The sequence below is a fragment of the Astatotilapia calliptera genome, chromosome 4 (genome assembly GCF_900246225.1).
Source record: "Astatotilapia calliptera chromosome 4, fAstCal1.2, whole genome shotgun sequence".
NCBI classification, from domain to species: Eukaryota; Metazoa; Chordata; class Actinopteri; order Cichliformes; family Cichlidae; genus Astatotilapia; species Astatotilapia calliptera.
The window spans coordinates 2,633,756-2,659,759 of record NC_039305.1 but is presented as its reverse complement, the minus strand read 5'-3'; the positions used below and the strand labels follow the sequence as shown (position 1 = coordinate 2,659,759).

The following is a 26,004-nucleotide window of genomic DNA, read 5'->3' as shown; positions in this document are numbered from 1 at the left end:
TATTCTTTGGTTCATATTTTTAAAGTGTAACACTTGAAATGCCAGCTTGAATTAATTACAAGATGCATTTCACAACAAACACAGTTAAATAGCTGCAATGCAGACAACTCAACAGTGTTTGAAATAGAGCTGAGCTGCTTCCTCTGCAAAACTGCAATTATTTAAGACCTCAACAACTGCAAGCATCATTTAACTTTAATTAAGACCTTGAGTTGAGACCTTGAACGTTTAAATTTAAGAGTTTTTTTCCAACCCTCTGACAGAAATTAAGACATTGCTCACATTCACTGTGCGAAGCAGTTTTCTTTCCGTTATGGCTGACTGAAATTAATCAGCAATAAAAAAACGATTTAATTATTCAACATATGTTTAAATAGCTCGACATGCTTTGTATGTTCATGACATGAATGAAAGCAAAGAAAGAAAGATTGTTGTTTCCCGGCGATATTTAACCTTAATGATGCACGAGAGAGTAAACCACTCCGTGACTGAATGATGCTGGAAACACCACTATGACTGCATCTTACATACAGACCACAAAGAAAAATGTATCATTGCTACGATTCTGACATGTATGATATAAGACGTGAGGATACCCCGACAGCAGGGAGTAGAAATGGCCTGAAATAGTCCATAAAAGCCCAAAACATACATGCAAATCCTCGTGATAGCAAAAACAAGGATTTGCTGAATATACGGGCAGCGAGGAGGAGGAGAGGCAAGTAAGACAAAGAGTGTTAGAACATGATTATGGTGGAAGTGGTCGAGGGAGAAACAGAAAATACAGATGGAGCATGAAAGAAAGCACTTTATAAGAGTGTTCGTTCAGCACCATTAATCACCTGAAAACATCCCCATCAAGCAAACCTAACTGACATTTATACGCATGTTTCATCACATTAAACTCAACGTGCTTTACATACAAAACAGTGGATAACATGAGAAAATGGATAAAACGGACACTCAATCAAAAAATAAATGCACAAATAAATAAATGAAGCTGACCTGATACAGCGTGTTTACACAGACATACGTTTGTATTGCTTAACCCATTATTATACACCATCTTCTTTCTTTTTAACACAAATGAAGTGACAACAAAAGGATTAATTTAAAATCAGATTCCCTTAAAAATCACAGACTGTATATAAAAGATGTAAGCATGTAGCCCATTAAGTGCTAACAGGTCATAACGGGGTTCATGATTTTATGCATCCTTTAACTATTTGACATCATGATTTTCACACAACTAGCTTGTTGTCATAGCACTGCAGCCATGACCAAATGAGCCACGCCCATCAACCATCGCCGCCTGCTGAGCTCAAACCATGAGCACACTTGTTAACCAAACTAAACTTTGAGGAGTCAAATTGCATACATGTGTGTGAAAGTATGGACCGCTTCTAACAATTACACTGAGAGGAACTGGATGTACATTAGAGAACTAGAGTTTATTATCATTATTAATATTATTATCATTATGAGAATAACTGCCTGTGTTGAGCCTGAGAGAGTAGATAAACCTTGTAAATTCAACACACACACACACACACACAGGAATGAAATGGGTTCAAATTCTGCAGGAAAACATTCCCAAAGTAGACAAGTAACACTTTCTGTCAATCTAAACATAAATATTATTTTAAAAAAGCAACGTTGTGCTAATTCCTCATTCTGTGTGTTCATATTTGTGTTTTGTTAGAGAGGATTTTTTTTTTTTAAAGTGCTTTTTTACTGAAAGCAGAAGCCTCTCCATTTGTCTCATGTGACTGTCTCCATCAGCCCCGGATGCTCCTTTCACCCCTCTGAGTCTTTGGGCCACCATTTGGCTTCATATATTTAACACAGAGAGTATTGTTGAATATCGAAATATATCATTGTGTCTTTCTCTGAACGCGTTTTACAAAAGCAGGCTTCAGGAAGTCAGTGAACAGACCTCTGTCAGGGGAAGTAGGAATGTGTCTGCTATGATTAATGAACCTAGAACATCGAATATTGTGTATCAATAATGTGTGTATCAATAAGATTACAGTGAAGAAAGGAACTACTTAACACATCTATGCTCCTCAGTAAAGGTCTTTTTTAATGCTGCTTTGCTTAGACTGTGTTACTTTGTGTTGCAGAACATGTTGTCCGCTTATGCTAATCGAGGCCTTGCCTCAAGAAGGAGCGACTTGGCCGAGGTTAGATTTGGAGTCACGTCTTCAAAATCACTCAAACAGGAACATGAAAAACGAGGAAACATTATTTTGATGTTCTTAAAAATCCCACAAGCAACTCCAGATTTCCAGATATCCGTCAGAATCCAGGAGTCAGTTCATGCATGATGTAGAGGGGATTTACAGCCTCAGACTGCTGGTTAGAGACACGCCCTGGAGACCGCCGTGCATATACAATTAAAGACAGGACGACAAGGCGGCGGAGAAGTGAGGACAGAGACAAGGAGAATGGCTGATGGCGTTTCCTGCGACAGCACTGCAGAGTGGGTCATTATATTTTAAAGAGTACGTGAATATGCAGCTCAAGATAAAGTTCAGGAGCAAAAACAAACAGTGCCTGGTTTGGGATGTGATTCTGACCGTGGAGAGAGGGTAACGCCGTCTCAAGTTTGGATGATATCGCCCAACAAAAAAGTGGGAAGATTAACTATGTGGCATTCAAGTTCAGACCGCAGAGCCAACCTGATGGAACACTGTAGAGCAGAGACACCTTTATTTCACTGCAGTGCTCCTAAATCACACAGATCTCATCACTGTCAAACAACGACTGTTGCAATATGCAAGCGCAGTAAACGAGCTGGCTGGACCGTTTGTGGCAGAACTCGTGTGTAAAAGTTAATCACACATCGGTCATCTGCAGAGTGATTTAGAAGGTGATTAGGATGTTCCACTTCCACGATTTCAATAACAACAAAAGGTCTTTCGACAGACAGCGTTTACCTTCGGGTAATGGGGTCACATTTTCCTTGCATTCCACTTACAAACTTATAATGAAAACTAAACAAAGACAAAAACAAACGCTCCCATTAACACGGAGCATCTCTGAGGCTGTACGTCAGAAAGTGATTATAGCAGTTCCCCAACATTACACATCTGGCCAATCACCAAGTAGTAAATGTTAGATTGTTGGTTTCAATTAGAAAAAAATCATAACATCAGTTATGACATTAGAAAAATGTAGAAGGAGAGAGTTACGGGTGTTGCACAACCATCCAGCAAGCACTTCTATTGGAATATGCTGCCATCTTTGGCCTTATTATTACTGTAGAGCCAAAGACATGTTTCTTAAATGCCTCCAGTCATCATAAAGATGGCTTAAATTGCTCAGAAGTGTCAACTGAGTACAGAGATAAAAACCATAAAACGGAGCCATCTGAAAACAGAATCAATCTACAAGCAGAATAAATCAGAACAAACAACAGCAACGGGAAACAGAAAAACACTTTCCAGCAGTAAAACGAACATGAATGAAGAATAATTAGTGTAGAAAGTTTTTAGCCTTCAAGACTTCACACAGTTTTATCATCAGTAGTGCTTGTTCCAGTCTACAACCTCTGTGATCTCTGCTTATGCTACAGGCACAGAAAACAGTGGTTTGAGATTGCAGTACAAATCAATGTGACTATATGCAGTGCACTCAATCTTACTGCCTTTGAAACAGGTGCTTTAACCAGGTCTGCAACCACTTGCAGCCTGTCTTAAGTCCATAAAGATGTCAATAAAACAGCAGCACGATGAAGTCAGTCTGCTGTGAGTCAATCTGGCAATTAAAATGCACCCTGTTTGTCATCAGTCTGTTCAGAGTCAAGCCAGGACCATCATCATGATTTTTTGGAGATAGGGTTCCTGCTGTGTGATCAAAATAGGGCTGCCACGATACTAGTCACGATTACGTCGACGACTGATTTAATAGTCGACGCCTCGTTTGAAGCTTTGTAAGATCCCAAAGACGCAGGAATAAGTAGCAGGATTTAAGAGTGTAAAAACGGACTGAAACAGAAGATGGCAGCACTGCATGTACAAGGATGCCAGCTGCCGTTAAACCCCGAAGAAGAAGCAGCTGTGTCCCAGAATTCATAGCGCAGCCCAGCTCAGTTTCCAACAATGGCAGCAGCTAGTTAGTTTTAATGTTACTCTTATTATTCTTTCTGCGTCACAAAATAAACGTTTAACATATTTTCAGGCGAGAATGTAGCTGTGTAAACCTCAAATATCTGCTCAGTTTATCAGGACACCACATATTTTCCAAAGCGCTCCAACGTTTTCGGAGACGTCTGTTACCCACTAGCTCGATAGCTAGCCGGGGGCTAGGCTAACTAGCACCGTGAGAACACCGGACTCCTGGCAAATCGTTTTCAAACCCATCGCCGTCTTTCGCTACTCAGGTTAAACATGATATATGAGTCACTTAGATAACTTAAAAATGTTATTGTTTGGCTTTTTTTAGTATTTTATTTGTTCCTGAGTAAATCGGTTTGGCTGAGATTAAAGTTATAGTTTTTACACAGCTGAATAAACGTCAAGCAGACAGCTGATTATCAGAAGTGTGAGATGCTCCAGAATTTACTCCGGTGTCCTGTTATATTTTAGATAGCAAGGAGTTTATTAAACTTCACCGAAACAATCTGCAAATTTCATTAAAATTTAATAAACTATCATCTTGTCTTTATTTTTAGTTAGCACAGACCTTAAACACTTAAAGCTGTAAGCTAATGATAGTTATATAAGAGCAGATGCTGCTGGTGCAATAAGCTGTACGTTTTACGTCCAATGGATGATGATCTGATTAGTCGACTAATCGCAAAAATAATCGGTGACTAGTCGACTATCAAAATAATCGTTTGTGGCAGCCCCAGATCAAAATGTGGTCACTACAAATACTTGCAATCATTTGGTTAATGAGGAAAAAATGAAATGCAATTACCAGATAACCCCAACCAAGAACAGCAAAGTGATGGAGTTGGTGCATGTCCCAGAGCAGGACAAACTTATTTATATTTGTTTTTTGTGAAAATTTGATCAGTTCACTTGTTCTAAACCCAGTTATTTAAATGCTAAGATTTAAGGTATGAGTCAAGCAGGTAAAAAGACTAGAATTGCTGCTGAAATATAACACAAAGGACGCCAGCAAGATGAGTTTCTTCTGGAAAAACTGTGTTGGGGAGTCATCTTTGCACTTTAGGAGTGCTTTCTTCTGGATTATTTTTGGAGGCAACGAGTTGGTTTACTTGACAAAATATTTCAGTTACCCAGGACACAGTTTCTGCCCATCCGTGGGATGATGAGAAGTGGCGAGGAGCAGAAAAAAAATAAAAATAAAAGATGCATTTACAGCAAATACTTTGTAATATTGCTAGTTTAAAAAAATCCTCCACTCTCAGTATATGGAAGTCAGCAGTTACAGGAAAACACACAACGGACAAGATAACTTTTCAGCTGAGTGTGGAAAATATGCAATTCAAAGAGTGATGTTATCCTGGTTAGAAGTGATGAGAGATCGAGCTCGTCATAGATGGGAAACTTTCACGTCGTATCGATTTACAAGATTGGGCGAGTTAATGGTGAAAGAACAGATAACTGTGTCTGTGCAAGTCAGCGTTTGGTTATGATGCCGATACGATTCTTGGTGTGTGAGATCGAATTTTTCTGGTGCAGGATTTGAGTTTTTATTCGTTTGTTTTCTCGCTTTGCTTTTTGTGCAGTAGAGCTCAAGGAGAAAATGGAGGTTATTGGAATATGTCTCTGATATTTTAATAGTCTGCTCTCAGCATTGTCATTTCCAACCATCAATCCACGAGAGGAAGGAAGCAGAGCAGAGACACAAGGAGACGACACTGAATGGGCTTCATCCAAAGTTTAAATTAGGCAAAGGTTTTAATTCTTCTAGAAAAAGCTTCAAACTTTTAATCACTCCTCATTAATGCGATGGGGAAAAAGCTCAGAAAAGCAACAGCAAGTGTAAATAATTTTATAATCTCGCTGGCACCACTTTCCTTTATGAACACTCATCTGTCATTACAGAAATATTAACATTTCACACATCAGGCAGTGTTGGAAATAACTGAGGAATAATTGCTCTTTTGTCCCATAATACTCCTTTCTACCGTCAAACCTGTTTGTATTCAAAAACATCAGGTCATTCAGTGTGAAAGAAAAGAAAATTACAGTAAAGAGTGACGTGTGTGCATTTGCTACAGACTTTTACGGCTTTGAAGAAGTTGCTGTTTTGGAGACATTTTCCTAATTAAAACCTACAAAATGCAAAACGGCCTCTCAAGAAAGACGCCGTTAAACACCTACCAAGGTAAAAATAACAAGCAGCAGGGCACAGTGAAGATTTATGATGGGCTTGAGACATATCTGGGGGGACATGAGAAATGATTATTTGCTGCTGGTTTATTAGGACGATGACCATTTCACTCCTGCCATCACGAGTATTGGAAAAATGAGAGCAAAGAGAAGGATTCAGAAGCAGGGATAAAACAAGTTGCCTCCAATATGATAGACAGATGAAAACAATCAGAATAAATGAAAAAAATAAAGCCTTACGTGGATTTTTCTTAATTGAAAAAGACAATTGCTCAATGTTTTATTTAGTGAAGGGCATTATGGGTCAGTGGACAGCATTTAAACAGATGCTAGAGAGATGCACCGTGACCCAACTACCCAATCAATTCAGGACACTGGAATGAACTGCAGTCTTCAGTACACGAGCGCCCAAAAGAAGCAGCAGGACACGTAATGAGCTCAAGGTTATACCGGGTCTCAGTGTAGACAGCTATTGTTAACCTGTCTGCATTTTAATTGCAGCCAAGTACTCCTGTATGTTTGATGTAAATCACATTCATTTGCCTTCAGATCCCTCTGAAACGTCCTTGTACCAGATAACCGGCTTTGCACTCTTCGCATTCTGCATGTTGATTTCCTTCCACTTCACATGGAATACAGCTCGATGAAGCAGTAAGAGAAAAAACCAAGTATATACAGAGGTTCTCATGTGATGTCACTCACACTTTGCCCAACAATACAGCTCCTATGTATATTCCTGACTGGCTGGCAATGGTTGCTGGAAGTTGGTGGGTAAAAACTTTGCTAGACCAAAGAAAAAAAAAAGGCCTACTGATCGCTTTGGGTGCAACTAGATTCCCTCAGTTGCCTGTAGTTGTTTTTCTAGCTTTGTGATAGTAAAACTTGAAGTTATGATGCAAACCAGAGACGGACAAGGTTCACCTTCAAAGTAAACGTTGTCCCTCGGCGCTGAAGCAAACACGCGAACAGGTTCTTTTTCTACAGCTCAGAGGGAAGTTGGGCAATGTTTGTAGAGAAGTCAGTTTTTACTATTCAAACTGCAACTAGCTATATGGTAGCAACCAAAGCAATCACAAGTTCCAACATTTTCCCCGAGCAACCAGAGCCGCCCATCATCCTCCACCAACCACTGGCAACCAGCTGGGGAATACTCATTTGTCTCTTAACAACTGATGGTTGTGGACGAGTCTCTAGGTCTGTGCAACTTTATTTAATTCACTTCACTTCAGTGAAATTTTATTTCCATTGTGCCAAAGTACTTGCTTTAATGCTCTATATATCAGAGGATAAAGACCCTACGATAAAACAGGACCAAAAAAACAAAATCTGACGACCTATCAGCAAACACTTGGTGACAGCGGCAAGGAGAAACAGTTTTAACAGGAAGAAACCTCAAGCAGAACCATGTTCAAGAAGTGGCAGCTATCTACTGTGACCTGCTGAGGGTACTTGATTGTGCATTGTTACCAAGACTGTAATAGTTTCAAAATGGTTAGTGGTCACATGATTAACATCACACGGTTAGTGGTCACATGATTAACATCACACGGTTAGTGGTCACATGATTAACATCACACAGTTAGTGGTCACATGATTAACATCACACGGTTAGTGGTCATGTGCCTATAAAAGCTCAGAAGAAACAATTGCACCACATGGGGACATCATATATGACTAATTTTTTCCTTTTATGCATTTATTTTCCATCCATCTGCAAATATTCACCATTTACTGCTCTAATAAGAAACAAGAATCAAACTGCAACATTTTGTTGAACCACTTGATATTGTTGTGATTTTACGACACATTCCATCCTTGCTTAAACCTAAACTTGTGACTTTTTTGCATTTACTGAAACAAATGATGCTGATTCTGGGAGGACAGTCTCATCAGGTGCCCCACCCTCACAATGCCCTTGAACATGCTACTGCTTAATAAAGGCATGATGCATGAGTGTACAGTACATTATCTCTCCTAAACAACTCCCCATTATTAATCATTCTGTTTATCAGCCTACACGAAAATGGCCTGAATAACTATCTGAACCTAATTTTTAAAACTTTAAAAAGGTCCATCAGTTATTCCTCAGTGACCTCTACGTCTCCTTGATAACTGCTCCCTCCTCTCCAGTCTCCACCATTTAAACAGCACCATGCTTTCCCCCCTCCCCGCTCTGATACGGCTTCCTGCTGTTGCATGGAGTGGACTCCCCCCCGTGGATCGTAGCTCCAACACTTCATCCCGCTGCGATAATCCCCATTAAACCATCTGCACTGTCGTTTCCCTGCTGCTCCGGCCCTGACTGGGATAGCCACTGCCATTACATACAGCATATATCTGCACTGTACAAATCAAACATGACTGCTTCAGTCATGTGCAGCAGATCAGCAGGATGGAAACTGCTCTTAAATACTAGGCTCCAATATAGAAATGACATGAGCTGTCAAACTTCAAGGATAAGGAAAAATGAGCTCAGACACTGTAAAAAACATCCGCTTTTCATCAAGTTCAAGTACACACTATGTGTCATTTAGAGGTTTATGTAGGGTGAGTTCACAGGGATCAGAACCAGCCCACTGAAAAATGTAAACAAGAGCTAAAACTGGGAACTGGGAGCTTCTAAACTCTAAGCTTTGCAGACTTCTTACAAAGCCTCCATCTCACACAGAGTAAATAAGCAATAGATGAACAAATAAAATGAATATTCACAGTTAGTCTTCCACTGAATAACAGAGGTTTTTGATTTTTTATTGCACGTTCACCGTTAAATTATTTAAAACATTTTTGGTGAATTCATAGAAAATATCCTCTCTCTTTTTTTAATCACAGGAGAAAGTGTGAGTAATACTTTTTCTGTAATTTTAGGGATTTATTTCTCAGAGGAGGCACGCCGACGGCTTGCTTTGATTTACTACAGCACCATTTTCTGTAATGGCATTAAACTGAATGAATGTGGAAAAACTGAGACGCATTATTTTTCTTAAGACATCTCAGGGTGTTCATCATCACTTTGTTAAAGTGAACTTTTTAAAAAATACATTTAAAACTTCTTTATGCTAAAAGAAAAAGGTAATTTCAGTGGTCTGGCCCACATTAGATCAAACTGAGGTGTTTAAAACGAGCTGCTTTTAATGCAGCATTCGACTTCATGTAAAACTTGTTTTCAGTGTCGGGATAATTAACTGCCGCTAAAACAGTTCAACAGAGCAAAGAAAACCAACAGTCAGATGATTACACAAGCTTTAAACAAACCAACAAACTGTGGCACACAAATGTTTTTAGAAGAGAACAAATGCATAAAAGCTAAAAACATCCCCCAAACCGTGCACAACAATCTGTCTACAGAACTGCAGCCCAATAATAAACTGACGACAACTAATGTCTGAATGAAGTGATTTAGATTGTCAGGATCGCATGAGCCTGTTTACACGCACTCAGTTATCCCACTACTTTTTCACATCCTGCTGTTTTGCCAGACGTACCGAATAAACGTATAAAAAGTACACAGGTCCAAATTTCGTTTTAATTAAAGTCAAACCTTTGCTCACCACTTTGAAGGACAACCACAAAGAATGGTATACAGAACTGTGTAGAAAAACCTCAGGTCTGCAGAGACTCCAGGCTGCTCTAATGGTTTTCTGCATGACTTTATCAGGATCTCACATTATCACAGATCTGGACTTTGGATCATTGCAGAACCTTCATTCTTTTCTTTTTCAATAATTCAGTGGGAGGTTTGCTGCTGTGCTTGGGATCATTGTCCTATTGATGACCCAGGTTGGGCCGAGATTTAACGTTAACATTTCACTGTAGAATACTTTGGAGTTCATCAATGGGCACAAGGTGCCCAAACCACCATCCCTCCACAATCATGTTGACAGTCGGTTTGAGATGTTTGCGCTGATATGGTGTATTTGGTTTTCTCCAAACACAGTGCTGTGCACAATGGACAAACATCTCCTCTTTTGTCTAATGTTCAAAAGACATCGTTTCAGACGTTTTTTTGGTTAGCTGCAAACATTAGGTGTGCTGCTATATTCTTTGTAGAGAGCCACTCAAGCCATCTTTGGTATTCATTTCATCTGAACAAGCCCTAAAAAGAACAGTCAGTGATGACTGTCAGCCTCCCTCTGTTTTTATTACCACTGTTTAGGGCTGTTCGATATAACGATATATATCGGATGACGATATAAAAACGTCTATCGTTTCATTTTACGCTATCGTTTGTTTCGTGGTGTCGCAAAATAAACTGTTTACGGCAATATTTGTTCATGGTTTTGATGTCACTGTAGTGGCTGTATTAGTTTCTTAAAGGTCTCTCTTCCTCTTAATGTTTAATATAACCACACTATGGATGGACAACCACCTGTTTTTATGCGTTGTCGTTAGCAACAACGACGGTAACACCATCGCGTGTCCGCTTGTTTATGTTCCACATAAACCTTTCACAATAAAGCTCAAGATCCTGTTGAGGCTTTTCAAAATAAACTGCATACTCTTTTGCGTGATTCAGAGTATTTACGGATGAGAATTAAAAAAAAGAGCCTCCGGGTGCTAAAAAATAAACCTTAGACTCAAACGTTAGAACAGGCTTTTCCCCGCAGCACGCCGTGTAATAAATACAAAGAAAACGGCGCCGTTACAACTTATGTCTACAGATGTATCGTTTCATGCATCGGTTAAAACACTCGACTCAGGTACATGACGCGCAGCTGGTAACACTTCCTGCAAGTCGAGCTGCCCGAGATTCACAGAATTTACAGAAAATGTTACATTTTTGTGATTTATATCGTTATCGGGACGATAGATGTCTTATATCGGGATATGAGATTTTGGTCATATCGCACAGCCCTACTTGGATGTTAAACTTCACTGTTACACCTGGTAGAGCAGAATGCTGATCATTTTATTGCAGATGAAAGAATTTAGACAGTTTGTAACTCTCAGTGATGGCGCAGTGTTCGTTTGACCCGGAAGCAGCTAATGACGTCATACTTCCAGACCGGATAGTCAGGTGTCCCCCACTGCATAGAGTCCTTTAGTGCATCAGAGAGCAACAGGGAAAAGAATGAAACTTTTTTTGGGTTTTTTTTTTAATGACGTTATTCCAAGTTATTCCCACACATAAGATACTGTTGTTGGTTATATTTGTTTCCAGTAGTTTGTTGGCATTGTCACCATTTTCTGTAGTTTGTACTACCAAAACCAACCAGTTTTTCCTTTGATTAACAGCATTATTATTTAATTTCAGATTTGTGCTTTGAACAATTATGAAAACAAGATCACTGGAATAAAACCAATTTAGCTTTTTTCACTACACTTCTTGCTACAGTGCATTTCCACCTCTCCGTGAAAGCTCACACTCATTCACAGTTCAGTGCAGCTCGATTAGATTGAGATTACTAATAGAGAGCCTGTCATTAACTGTATCTATGCAGACAAAGTAAAACTCATCAAGTTTGAATATGAAGAATATAATTTCTCTAAAAGCAATAATTAAGAGTCATATGATAAACCAGTGCTGTCCTTTATTTCACTTGAAGTGGATTCACAATTAATTCTAAATAAAATAGAGACGGGTGTGGAGCAGCTGACTTTATTTTTTTGTGAATAATTGCGTGATAGAAAAAGCAGCCACGGCTTCAAGGCAGGATGAAGGAAACATCTTGTTTCAGAGAGAAGATGAACTGAGGGGCTAGACCAAGGCCATGTATAAGAGAGGGATTATTTTGAAGTGTGAATCATGCAAAGCTCTCTAGTAAAAGTTACGCATAAATGGCTTGTTTCAGGCCGTAACAGGCTAAAGTACTGCAGTAACAACAAGGTGCGCGGCCTTCAAGGGGAACAGCACTCAAGGTCACTGAAACTCCTCTTAGAATAAATCTTTATTAGTCAGTTAATTAATCAATCAGGTCTGTATTGAGGAAAGTGGCAGGTTGGGTCATTTCTGAAGCTGTGGGGGACAGGCGAGTTAAAATTAACTTTATTTCAACACATGAAACTGTGCGTGGCTTAATAGTCACGCAGTGTAATTGAAATATCTGCATGACGATAAGCCGTGAACAATGCAGCGCAAGCATAAACTGCCTCTGAGCTCATATACGGCATCGATTTTCCATCACTTCCCACATACTGGGAGAACAATAAATCAGCCATTTAAAATGTACTGGCCGTCCAGCAGGGTGGGGTGTACCAACCACTGCTTGGCTAGTCAGTGTGACACAGACCCTGTGGTGAAATTCAAAAAGAAAACTTATCTGGGGACAATCAAGGACAGAGAAGTTTAATCGAGGTCTCGGGAATCTCTGCTGGAGCTCAAGCAAAAAGCCAGAAACACCCGGCTCTTTCACGGCCGCTTAATCTTTTCAATCAAAGCTGTGTAAAGGGCCAGGATCAACACTGTGATCAACTCTGTTATGCAATGGCCTCTATCGTCTCCCCTTCACACCCTGGAGCCAACAAATACTGCCAGGAAGGGGAAAAAGAAAATAACGCATTCAGCCATCCATTTATCCATTTGGGTGGTGAACATGAGAATCAATCAGCAGGAGAGCAGATCTCAGTCAACAGATCTTTGTAAGAGCTTTCAGAAGTTGAAGATCACGTCACACCCACAGCTGACAGTGCTGATGCACGAAGCCGATGCTGATTAAAGATGTGACCTGATGAATTATCAACCCGGCTGCTTTTAGGCCTTATTATTGTGAAGTAATTATTCTGTCTCTTTGTGAATTCTTCATTAAAATGAGAGGTTAATGCACAATAAAATATTCACATCACACTTAAGTGGCTTGTGGCTGAGTGAAACTAAATATGACAATGCAAGATCACAGGCAGCGTGCGGCTAATTTAACTCGGTGCACTCGACAAACATCACCCATCATCTCCCTGTGGGGAGAAGAGGCGTCGGTGTCAAGCCTGTCACTCTGTTTGGGTGACTGACAGATGGTTGGAGAGCAGGCCTAAGGTGAGGCGCTAAAAACAAACCATAGGGCCTGAAACTCCAGGGGGGAAGAAAGAAAGGAACTCTGAATCAAACAGGTTAAATTCTGACCCGTTTGATCACAAATGCTGCCAAAGCTCAAAAACCCGGATCAAAACAGGTGTCATCCTTAATGTTTTTCTCATCCCTGCTCATCTCTACAGCGCTGCTGCTAAAGGTCTAATCATCTGCACGGGGACAGCTGCTGTCAAACCTAAAAATAACCCACAATCTGTTGTCCGCTGCGAACAAAGCACCCCGAGTGCTGCAGACTGTCCGTCTGGGGGAAAAAATCTGCCAAAACTGCTCAACAGATTCACACATAAAAATCTAACAATGCAGCGCCGGGCAGACGAGACGCGGCCAAACAAACCGAACAAAGTGAAGTGACGTTAGAAGCCCAGCTGCTAAACTGGTCTCAAAGATAAGATGGAGTAAAGTCTATTAATCAAACGGTAAAATTACACATCCAATATTCAGATTCCTGTTTAAGGTAATCTGAATATTACTTAATGTAACTCCCTTTTAAATAATTCAAATGTCTTTATTCTCCTGACATGGCATTATAATAACCTTCGACTTTGTGTTCATCGACAACGAGCGTCCCACTGCTGATGTGCTAACAATGGAAGCCTTAAAACGTGGACACGGTTTAGTAGTCTAGAAGGGTGTTAACAAACACACATGTCAGAAAGCATTGTCCTTTTAGCAGACAATGTTTGTCAAATTTCCAGGAGGGACATGATTAGAAATGCGTATATCAGAGGGACAGCTCAGGCAGGGATGGACAGTGCAGAGGGAGAGCTGATATATTGGGCAAAGGATGGTGAAGCTGGAGCTGCCAGGCATGGATGTGGTGGAGGAAGAAAAGCAGGTGGTTGGTGTGACAGAAGATGACAGAGATAGGGTGAGATGGAGGCCGATGATAGGCTGTGGCAAGCAGCCAAAAAAAAGAAAAAAATGAAGATTTGTTAAACTTGAGTTTAAATCCAAAATCAAAACGAGCACACTTATAACTGTGCAAAGCACTCATTACATTCTCAGGTTAAATGTGACCATGAAAGGAGAATAAACACATTATAAATGTTATTTAACAGAAAGTACCTTGGAGTTAGTTGGTTTTGTTTTCATGCATTACCTGCAAAGAGCAAAATAATATGAATCTCGTAAATGCAGCTCCTGAAGCACTCTTTATCCTCAAAGCTGTTTATGCTGCTTTAAGTACATGATGACCATTTTATCCTGTTTCTGTCTAATCCTGTATATATCGTGCAGTGGAATAAAAGATCAGAACTGTTGTTTTTTCCCCAATATTCCTTTGTTACAGTTATTATAAGTAATTTCAAATAATGTGTAACGCTTCAGACAGAAACACGTAATGGTACCTTACAACAAAGAAATAATTATACTGTAATTATATTATAAGTAACTTTAAGTAATACATAATTTTTTATGTATTGCAAAACTTAAGGTATTATACAGGAAAGAAGAAATAATTAATTTTTAAGTAAATGTGAAAACAAAAGTAAACTATGAAAATTATATAAGTAATTTAAGTAGTGCTTAAACTCCTGGTAACTTTGCAGAAAAACAAACAATGTTTCTCCATCTTACACTGTACGTAGATATAATACTGGAAAATATTGTTGAATTATGATTGAAATTCCATTTATTTACGAGGCAGTTACGCTCTTAGTCAGAGGTTGTATAATAAAGTCCTACCAGCTTTTCTATCATCCGTTTTCTAAGATGTCAGTGGGACCAGTATCAATATCACTTCAGCCAATCAGGAGACGGTTAGCTTCGCGGTAGAGTAACGGGACCTAAAACGGCTCGTTTCACTCAGCGGATCAGCTGCAGGGCCTGTGGTATTAAGAATTTTTTAAAAAGAAATGCTTTGAGCGGTGAATCGTACAAAGCCACTCAAGCTCCAAAGGTACAAATGTGGCAGTGGAAATGAGCAGAACAGGGCTCCTTTAAGAGTGTGAGACGAGAACGTCCTTGAAGCTGGTCTGGCTTTAGTTAAGTATTATCTTTAAAACATCAAGGTTACAGAAAGATTCATTTAAATGCACAACTTTGGTATTTTAAGGTGTGTCGTTTGATGCCAGTTTCAATTTAAGAGAATATCTGTCCTCTAAAAAAGTAGATTAAAAAAAAGTGTGACCCATTAGGGTGGATGTGTGCAGGCGGATTGGAAATGCTTTTTAAAAAACATACAGCTGGAAGAGGATATTTCTACCGATGAATAAAGGTGAGACATGTATATTTATCATAAAGCTCGGCCTTTCAGATAGCAATTTTGAGCATGGCTTCCTGGGCGACCTGTCCTAAACTTTGCAACTGAGTGAAAGTGGTGGGTCCCAGAAATAAACTCCCAGTTCAACACAATGGAAGAAGAAGGGCAACTGAGCTCCCAATGCAACACTGAAAAAGACTTCTGGTTCTGTGTGGGGCTGGCTTTGATGGTCCCCTGCAGGCAAAAGAAGAGCTGATAAGAAAGAGTCAATTATTTAGAGTCATCAGTCTGGGTAGTAACTTTAGGCTAGAGCCTCTGACCCCACACAGACCCCAGTGAAGACGCAGGCCAGCCACTGTGAGCCGACCACAGGAGTGTTTTATCCCCCCTAACAGAATTATGACTTATTGAAGATATGAAAGAAAGATCTGATGGACAAAAATACTGTTAAAATTATATTCCTAATAAAAAACAAATAAAAATGTAACAAATTATTACTTGTCAGCTGTAAGCTGATTATGATAAAGATCATATTATTTCTAGTTATTAACACAGTGAAAAATCGAACGCGAGGGGTGTAAGTTTGACTCATTTAGATCGGTGTAATGAACAATAATTACATTTGTGTCATTACATAGATTTATATACAGTTCTCTGTTCCTCTTCATTTCTTCAAAGTGCAACTCTTTGCTATATAAGACTTATTCACATAATCCCATGCATGCCTGCACGCACACACGCACGCGGCATTGGCAGATATAATTATGTGAAACTTTATTGCCACTTCAAATTAAATTTTGATAGAAATAAACGTTAAAAGTTAAATCTACTCTTTCGCTGTAAGAACCCTGATGTCAGTTCAAAGCACTGTAACCGATTTTGTCTTCATCGGGCGGTGACCTCGAGCTCGCACTGAGATGGTTTGCAGCCAGGTGTGAAGTGGCTTGGATTGTGAATTAGCACCTCTGAGTTTGAAGCTACGGGTCTGGAAAAGAGCGGCGGGCCCGCTCAGGGTTGGGTATGAAGTGCTGCCCCAGGTGGAAGAGTCCTTGTCACAGGTGAGGTGAGAGCAGAGCGGGAGACTGACAGATGCAGCATCTGCAGTCATTGTCTACAGTGGTGTGGACGCTGTAACGTCCTACTTCGGTAAAGAGACACCTGAGCATGAAAGTGAATGTGTTAAGTATTAATTAATCTATGTCTCTACCCTCAACAATGGCCACAAGCTGTGTGCAGTGACCAAATTATAGGTTGGCGGATAAAATGTGGCAGAAACGGGCTCCCTCTGAAGGTTGGCTGGGCTCAGTCTTAGAGATAAGAGGAGCTCAGGATAAAGCTGCCACTCCTACAAAAGAGCCAAGTGGACGGCTTTTGGTATCTGAGGATGAAACCTCCTGAACACCACCTAGCTGAGCACTTTCCAACTGCGGCGGGACCTCGACGTACACAGCACTGCTGGAGAGATTGTATCTCTCAGCTGGCTTGGAAACAACTGCTTGCACGGTTAGTTTGGTTTAGTTTGGTTTGGTGGTTGGACAGCATGTTTCACGCCTTTCCTAAACAATACTCCATTGTTGCAAGTTTGAAATACGTCCACAGACAGCACGGTTTTCTTTTCAAGCATTTCAAAGGAACGGACAAAACCGCAGAGTAGCTGTTATTAGTTAATGAGAGTCTCATATATTTATATACATATTTCTGTTATTACTTAGCCATAAAAATCTTTTTTTCTTGTCTCACATAATCATGATTGATTCTAACGAAACTGTTAAATTAGTCTGCAAAACTGCAACTGTAAACGAAAAGTCCGGAGATCACAAGTCAGCATTATTTAAATTAGTTTTATATAACAAGAAGCTTCACCCCAAAGGAGACAAAGGAGAGAAAAGTTCATTTATTGGGAAATTATTTTGTCTGCTCATTCTGTTAAATATAAGCAAGGACTGGACGAAGAGCGAGAGAGAGAGGAGAGAGGCGAGGCTCCAAAATTATTCATGAGAAGATCAGCACATCGATCACTGTCTCAGTGCAAAGTTAAAGCTCGAGTGGAAATCACAGTTAAGACTTCAAGGACACAAAACACTTCCTGTGGGCAGCCGAGGTGGGGGTGTGCAGGGTGTCGGGGGAAGTTTGAGTGAAGAAGAGAACAGAAAATGTTGTTAAGATCAGAGTCTGACAGAAATGGAGGCTGGGCACATTACGCCTTGTTCTTATGGGAGATAAAAATATCCATGCAGGGTGTACGAACATGGGCTGCTTGGGCCAAAAGAATATTTTTATCTGGTGCCCAGTGAAGTCATCACTGTGGAATACTGTTCCCTGGAAAACATGCTGTACTTGCACTGCTGAACAAACCGTTTCTATTCAAACCTCTTGTACTGTCTTTGCTTTTTATGCTGGAAACAACAAAGTCCACAAACTCTCACTGACACCTGTTTTTCCTCGCATGTGGTTCCCACATTTAACTACTGTCATGCTGTTTGTAAATGCGACTTGACTGAGACACATCGAGCTGAACAGAACCTGAGGGGACCATGAACTAAGGGGTTAGCAGGAAATTTGGGGCTTGTTAGTATCTCAAATGTCCAGAGCTGCAGTTTTAACTCCACAGGAAATACAAAATTGTCACATATTATTGTAATAAAGAGTTAATGAATAAACAAAGTTGGGTAGGAAATGCAAACTATATGCAACACATTGCATGTGATGCAGAAAATCCATAAATATATTTTTATGTTTACTGATAAAAAGCTGCAGCAATTAGAAAATGGATCAGTTAATCTTTAGACTATTTTCCAAGAATATTCAATCCATAAAATTAATTTCGCTTTGATCTGGCCACAAATTGATTTCCACATCTCCTTCATTAGGGTATGAAACAGACCTGAACGCACTCACTAGCCTGTCCTGTGTAAATAAATGAGACACAAACCAGCCCTGAGAAAGTCCTGAGTGGTAAAATAATACATATTAATCCATGAATTCAGAAGAGTGCTGGTTTTCTGCAAACGTTGTTCTCTTGATTTGCTCTGGGTCTCTTTTTTTTATGACTGAAACAAGCGGCATGCATTTTGTGCAAAGGAAGAGTCAAGTATCTGCTTTTTATGTTACAGCCTGAAGCAGAAAGCCTGACCACAGGACAGCTGCCTCCTTCATCAAAGACCCACCTCCAACATGGACTGTTCACACTTCTACCCTCGTGTGGAGGTATGAAAGTGTGAAATCTAAGATCTGCAGACTAAAGAACTCTTTCTTCCTGCTGCCATTAAACAGAAGTTAATCTTGGCCTACTTTCATCTGCTACTGTCTGCATTTCTCACTTTGCACACTCACAGCTGTCTACTGCACATACAGCTGATCAAGTACTCCAAACTGCATAAATATCCACAATATGCACATAACTCACGGGAGGTCAGATTCTTTCATTTTATTTCTATAGTTCTATTTTTTGCACATATGTGATTTTATAACCGTTTTTAATTATAATTTATTCTATTTATCTGTTTTATATGTGGATTTTGCTGTTTGCCATCTGTTGTGGACATCAGTGGAAGAATTGCACAATTGTACAGGGACTGGTAACTGGTAAATGGACTGGTTCTTATATAGCGCTTTTCTACTCTTCTGAGCACTCAAAGCGCTTTACACAACTTGTGCATTCACCCATTCACACCAGCACATTTTTTCTAGGTGCTTTCTAACTGACATTCACACACATTCATACTCCGATGGACGCATCGGAGAGCAATTTGAGCTACAGCCACCCAGGGAAATGACAATAACACTTTGAAACCAAATTGAAAAGCCTGGTTAGGTTGAACCAACACAGCAAGATGTATTCTGTTGTTGCCAACTTTCTCAATTAGATTTTTAAAAACATGTTTAATATTTGCAAAAACCGCACAGGAGACACACAGAGAAATGTGAAAACTGTCCACTTCTGTGCACATTTCAGCCAGAAGACAAACCAAAAGAACAAAGTACTGCATGTCCACTGATCCAGAGGATACTTTCAGCTGCTATGAATACAGGCGTGGCTTTAAACTGTCACACCTTTTTGGTGTGTCCCGAACAAAAAACCCTATAAATGAATCTTTAGTTGGTAGCTTGCACTGGTTAGTTGGATGTTGGAGGGATTTGTCAGAGCAGCTACAGTCTGCCAGCTCTCCACAGTTTGGCCTTGGTCCTAACATTTTGAGGTCAACTGACTGTGGCTGCAGAACTGGGCTAAGTTCCACTTCCTGAGGCTTGAAAAGTGACCGTTAGCTGGAAACTGATAAAAGTACCGTAGGTTAAAAAATGAATAAATAAACACTTACCAGAAACACCCGGTACGCATCTTTCCTCGTGACAGAGCCCCAGCACGGATCTGTGTCGTTGTACTTGACACTTCCAGCGCTGCAGGAGTGGTTTCCACTGCAGGCAATCACAAAAAAAGAGCTTCATGTTAAACCCCGTCACCTGTCGGCTGTGTGAAACAAACAAACTGTCACCGCAGCTCTAACTCTGACGCACAAACTTTTATCAAAGGTTTAATTTAAAATGTCTGTGTTTACACAGACGAAGATTTCCACTGAAGGAAAAGCTTTAGAGCGTATCGCTTAAGAGCGATCACTAAGCCTGTCATTGTTGCGTAACATAGCAAGCGTTAGGAAAATCATCTAGTTCTGTCAGTGTTACTCGGAGGTCTCCAGTTTGTGCCTTCAGGCGAGGCAAACTGCCTCTGAAGTCTCAGTTACAGCTCACATTTGTTCTAGCTGGAAGGTTAGCAAGGTTGGCACCAGAGTGAGGAGAATTTAATACAATGAGACAGCATCAGCATGCCAAACCCCTGGACAGGATGGAGAGGTCAGTTTTGTCATAACACCAATTAGAAGAGGGAAGGACACGTTAAATACGAGGGGGGGCATCCCTTATATGGTCACGAGGAGAAGCCATGAACTTAAAGCGAGAAAGATGGGAGAAAGAACGACTTTTTCAGACAGATGAACGGAGGCGCTGCACCAAGGCCCAGTTTAAGAGAAACAAGGAACATTTTGAACAGGAAATCATGCAAAGCTACCCTAGCAGAGTCAAAGAACAAAGACATGGAGCTGAAAATGAGAACCACAGGTCCCCTTTAAGCACATGTAGCATGTTTTTCCTTCTGCTTCTATTTTGGCTTGTGTTTTAAAGCCACCACACCTGTTTCCTCTACAGTGGCCCTTTTTTGCCCCTCTCCAAAAGCCTGAATGTTTACCAAGGGTTGGATTGTTCCCCCATTAACAGCTGAGAATAGACTGCTCTCAGACAGCTCGGTTTTACACTGCTGCTGCTGCCATGTTGGTTTATTTCACTGAAATAAATCAGTTAATAAAGGACTGTGCATTATAGCTTCCTTAAAACTCCTTTGAAACTGCCTGAAACTATTAAAAACATCCCTGTCAGAAACTGTCACAATCCACAAATAATAAAAAAAAAAAAAAACACTGAAGGCAGAATGACTATTTCTGTGATCTGGGCTCTGAAGGGCTCAGTCCACTATAACTATATATGAAATACCTCATTTTCACCCAGACACTCGCAATAAAAACCTTTCTGGAAGCAAATCAACACGACTCAGTCGCCAGCAGCACCGGTATGAGGTGAGCAGGCCTAAAAGTGAGAGCGAGGCTTTATTGTCTTAATCTCGGGTTCAGCAGGTCACAACAGGACTAAAGAGAAAGGACAGAGGAGCCAATGAGAAGACGGGCGTGCTTCATTGTGCCAAAAGTAAAAGCACAAAGGTTATGAATACTTTTCATGAAGAATATCACAAGTAATCCCCAATTTTCAGATTCGTATTTTTAAGCTTGGACTCTACTTGAGCAGCTTTGCCACTTTAGCCCCACCCCCTTTAAGGCTGCACCTCCTATTAGCCAACTTTGTGATTGGCTGCCCCTCAAAGAAATGTTCTGAGTGCCAGGTGGGCGGGGTTTCTGCACTCAAAGTGGAACAAACGGTTTTTGCAAAATAATGTTTAATGAAGGCATAATTTCAGCAAAATAGCTAAATATTTATTACACTACTACACTACTGTCCAAATTAATTTGAGTAAATAAATGAATACAGTTTCAATAATACAATATTAAACTGAGTATTTTTGTTACAAAGTCAATACCCATAAAAGAACTGAGACTAATACTTATCAATAGTCCCGATAAGATTCTACAGCAGCACCCGTTTCCAAACAATAGGAACAAATTAGAAGTGAAGTTAAACCACAACAGAAATTTCCACGTGTTCACAAAAACAGGAGGCTGCTCCCAGGAAAATGCTTTGGAGCGCCTCACTTCATGTCTCAAAGCAAAATGGGGCTTGCAGCAGAGAGGGGCCTTGTTGCTTAATGTTAATTAATTCTGTACAACTTCACAAGCACCTCCTATGAACTGGCTCTATGAAGTCCAGCGAGTAGAAGCTCCTGAGTATTTATGAGTCTGACCGGAATGAAATCACTAAAGTGAGAAGAGATTACCTGTACATACACTGACCTCTATGGTTGGAAACATTAGTCTCTATATTAATCATGGCTAAGGACAAGCAGAGTAGGTCTACTTCTAATATAATCTCGTTATTTCGAAATAAATCCAAAAATAATCCTACCAGGCAACTTCCATCAGCGATATCGGCACAGCTGCTGCGTAGATGGCCAGGTCTCCATAAAGATAGACTATGATGCAGATGTAGAACATATTGACGCCAACTGAAAGACAAAAACAAAGACATTAATATATTAATGAGTCAGGGATGCATTGTACTCAGTGCTGAGAAAAGCTACGGACGTTAGGCATGACCAAATTCTGACAAATGGTTTGGTCAACCCAATCAAAGGACCTTATCTTGGTCTCGTCTTGTAGTCTCAGACAAATGCTCAGAATGAAATGAGGATTAATTCAAATTTGATCCTTCAATCTGGGTCCAGAGCCTCACTACAAGACATCCGTCCAGGTCCAAGTTTGAGTCAGGGGGCAGTGGTTTAAACAGAGTGTCAAGACCTCCCCCCTACCCAACTTCTCCAGCTCTACCAGGAGACACTAAGGCAAGGGTGGGAAACTCCAGGCCTCAAAGACCGTTGTCCTGCAGGTTTAAGATCTCACCAAGAGTCACACCTGAATCAAATAATTAGTTCATTACCAGGCCTCTGCAGAACTTCAACACATGCTGAGGAGGTCATTTAGCCATTTAAATCAGCTGCATTGGATCAAGGGCATGTCTAAAAAGATCTCATCTCCTGGGTCTGCACCGGGGCCTCCCCCAGCAAGAACACCTCACCTAGGAAGAACCCAGCAGGCATCATGGTCAACTGACTCCTCGAAACTCTGAGCTGCTCCTAAAGGACCGAGCTCCTCACCCTCTCGCTAAGATGAGACATCCTTCAAAGGAAGCTCAGTTCCACCTCTTGTATCAGCATCTCATTCTTCCCCTAACCAAAGTGGATGGAGACTGACCTGTAAATCAACAACTCTGCTTTCATGGTCAGCTCTCCTTTCACAACAACAGACCAGTATGACATCCATGCACTGTGGAAACTGCCATAAATATACAGTCTACATGATGGGATATTTATGTTTGAGGACAGGAGTCTTTTTCAGAGTTTCACATAGAAGGTAGTGCGTTGATGGACGGTTGGTTTCCAGGCTCGGTGAGGTGTTTAAGGACAACTTGGATCCAAACTGAGTGCAGATGGCAACTCCACCATCAGGGATTAACAGGCAGGTGGCAGACACGGGGACAGAGCCATCACAGTCTGGTGTGGGTCACTCCTGTGTGTACGTACCACTCCCCATTAAAGCTTATAATTTGGCAATTACGTTTGTGTGACGCAGACAATCTTTACAGATCACCAAAGCACGGCTGGTTTCTCCACGTGAATAAAAACAAAGTAACACGAGATCAATAAGTGACAAGGAGACGCATTTTTCATTTTTAGCGTCCGTCTCAACATTTCATCATGAAATATGAGCGACGGACCACGAGTGTGAAACTTTGCCATCTCTATTAAAATGTACTCTCATCTACACCTCTGCTCATTACATCCCTCCATCCCTTTTCTGGGACAGCGGCCTGCACGGCATAGGCACGTCTTACTGGTTCAATGAAATATATTAATAGCGTTAATTAAAAAAACTAATCGGGGAATTTTCCTCAGCAGCCTTTACTCTTTACAAGTTCTTTAACCATCTGTCCTCCTCTCGCCATGCAGCCAAGATCGAGAGCTTTCACCAGCAGACACATCAACACGGTGCCCCACACATCCATCATCCTCTTGAATTCTTAGAAGGGGTTTCGACCGTCCAACCGGACCCCTCAGCTAATTCATTACTGCCAAGGAAATTAGAGCATACAGTCGATTAAAAAGAAATAAAAGTTGACAGATTTACGGCTTTAAGGGCTACACTGCTTCTTTTATGGCTGAGGGTGCCCATCAAACAGTTAAATTAAGCAGTGACAGAAGTTGAAAACACGAGGAAGTGGCAGCCTAATAAACAACCATTCATCTCGTTGTAATTAAAGCTGTCAGCTGACTCACAACAGTCAGAATGCAACATTAGAGTCTGGAGCCCTAAAAGAGTAATCCGAGTCTAATTTAGCCCAGACTCTATTAGAGTGTGCTGGTTATTATCATTATAAGAAAATGAAACAATTAATCATGTGGTCAATACAGTGTCAAAATGGAACATACCCATTACATTTTAACAGCATATGTACTACATATGTCATGGTGAACGGCTCGTTCTGTTAAGAACAAAGACGCAGACCCATGAAACATAAACAGGACTACAAAGGCCTGCACAAAGAACACCCTTACTGCAATTAAAAGGGGAGCAGCAGCCAGGTGCTGCTATCAAATGCACTTCATTAATTAATCACCAGTAAATGTGAGAACCTCTATAAAAGCTGTAGTTTTGGCAGCCAAAGATCTGACCGTGCAAAAAACCCAAGAACTGCATCTCAGACTTCACAGGCCTCAGTTAGCACGTTAAAGGTCAAAGTTCATGAAAGCACAATTAGAAAAGTCTGCACCTCTGGAACAATGTCCTTTAAAGAGATGAGACCGAATTGGAGACAACTGACGATAATGCACAGCACCACAATCAGAGGAAACCAAACACAGAACATCAATAACAACACCTCATACAAAGGTGATGGTTAGAGCACCTTGCAGCCACTGAGTCGCCCATAAACTCTTCAAGTGTTAAAGCTTGGTCCAAACTGGATCATAAAACAGGACAATGATCTCAAGCGCAAATCTACAGCAGAAAAGCTGAAAAAGAATAAAAGGTGCAGTCTTCCAAAATCCAGACCTCAACCTGAGCTCCACAAAGCTGCAAACCTCTATGACCTGAAGCAGCGCTGTAAAGAAGAAGGATGTGACAGACTGATGAAGTCATATAGAAAACTGTTACTTCAAATCATTGCTGCTAAATGTGGTTCTGCATGCTGCTGGAATATGGTGTGAGCTTAGACGTTAACCTGCTTGCTTTGTCTGCACTGAGTCTGGCTTTCACACCAAGGTCACTGCGCCTTCATATTCTAATACTACAGAAAGTACAGGTGCAGGAATTAAATGGCAGATATTTCCACACAGTCCCAAGTTCAGAGTCTGCTGCAAACTAACGAAGCACTGTGGTCAGCACCTCGCATTACGATGGCCTAAAAATGTCCGGGTTCAGACTGGACAGCCATTAATAATTTGATCATGGATGAGACTTATCATTGAGAAACAGGTAGCAGGGTATTCTGCTGCTGCAGTCGGTAAATGATAGAAAGGCGAGCGCTCCACATGACCACGGGCGTGCAGGCCTTCGCTGCACCGCAACTAATTTTTCCCAATTACTCCGAGCCGCAGGCACGCGGGCTACAAAATGGGCCTTCGTGTAGGAGCTGAGGACTCCGTGTAGCTGTGAAACACCGCCGCCATCCATCAGCACATTTCCTCTGACTGACAGCAGACATGAAAACCTGCCCGGGAGGAACTGAGAGAACAGCACAAAGACCACATTTAGTTAAGACTACAAGGAGACTTTGGAGGGATTTAATACCATTTAAGTCCTAAAAGGAATGGGATAATATTTTATTCGTACTCTAGTACTAAGCCACCTGTGGCCTGCTCTTTAAGGTGAAGCAGTTTGGTTTTGTGATGCCTGAAAATGAGCTGTCATCTTATGGAAAACCTCTGAAATAAAAGGAAGAAAGAGAATATTAACTTTTATTCGGACCTCAGTAGTCGCCTTCTCCTCAGATTCCAGTTCTATCAAAGGGAAATTCTGATGAACACAAACTACAAACAGTCGCTAATCAAACCGATTGACGGCTTGACATATTTATCATGTAGAAAAACTGAGACGTGCTGCTGAAATTGCATTTTTGTATCTTATATTAGTATACTTCAGGGATGAATGTGTAGTTACCCGTCTTTACACTCACAGAAAGAGGAGTTTCACTCGTCCAGCTGT

The 26,004-nt window shown here is 40.7% G+C and overlaps 1 protein-coding gene across 2 annotated transcripts in view; it reads right to left on the bottom strand.

Annotated features, from left to right (window-relative positions):
- tmem104 (transmembrane protein 104) overlaps window positions 1-26,004 on the bottom strand; it is a 70,962-nt gene that overhangs the window by 26,954 nt on the left and 18,004 nt on the right. For both annotated transcript variants that reach the window (XM_026163992.1, XM_026163993.1), the window contains exons 7-8: window positions 22,151-22,250; window positions 19,849-19,945 (exon numbers count right to left, since the gene is read on the bottom strand). In XM_026163992.1, coding sequence (XP_026019777.1) covers window positions 19,849-19,945; window positions 22,151-22,250 — 197 coding nt within the window. The remainder of the gene's footprint in view (window positions 1-19,848; window positions 19,946-22,150; window positions 22,251-26,004) is intronic.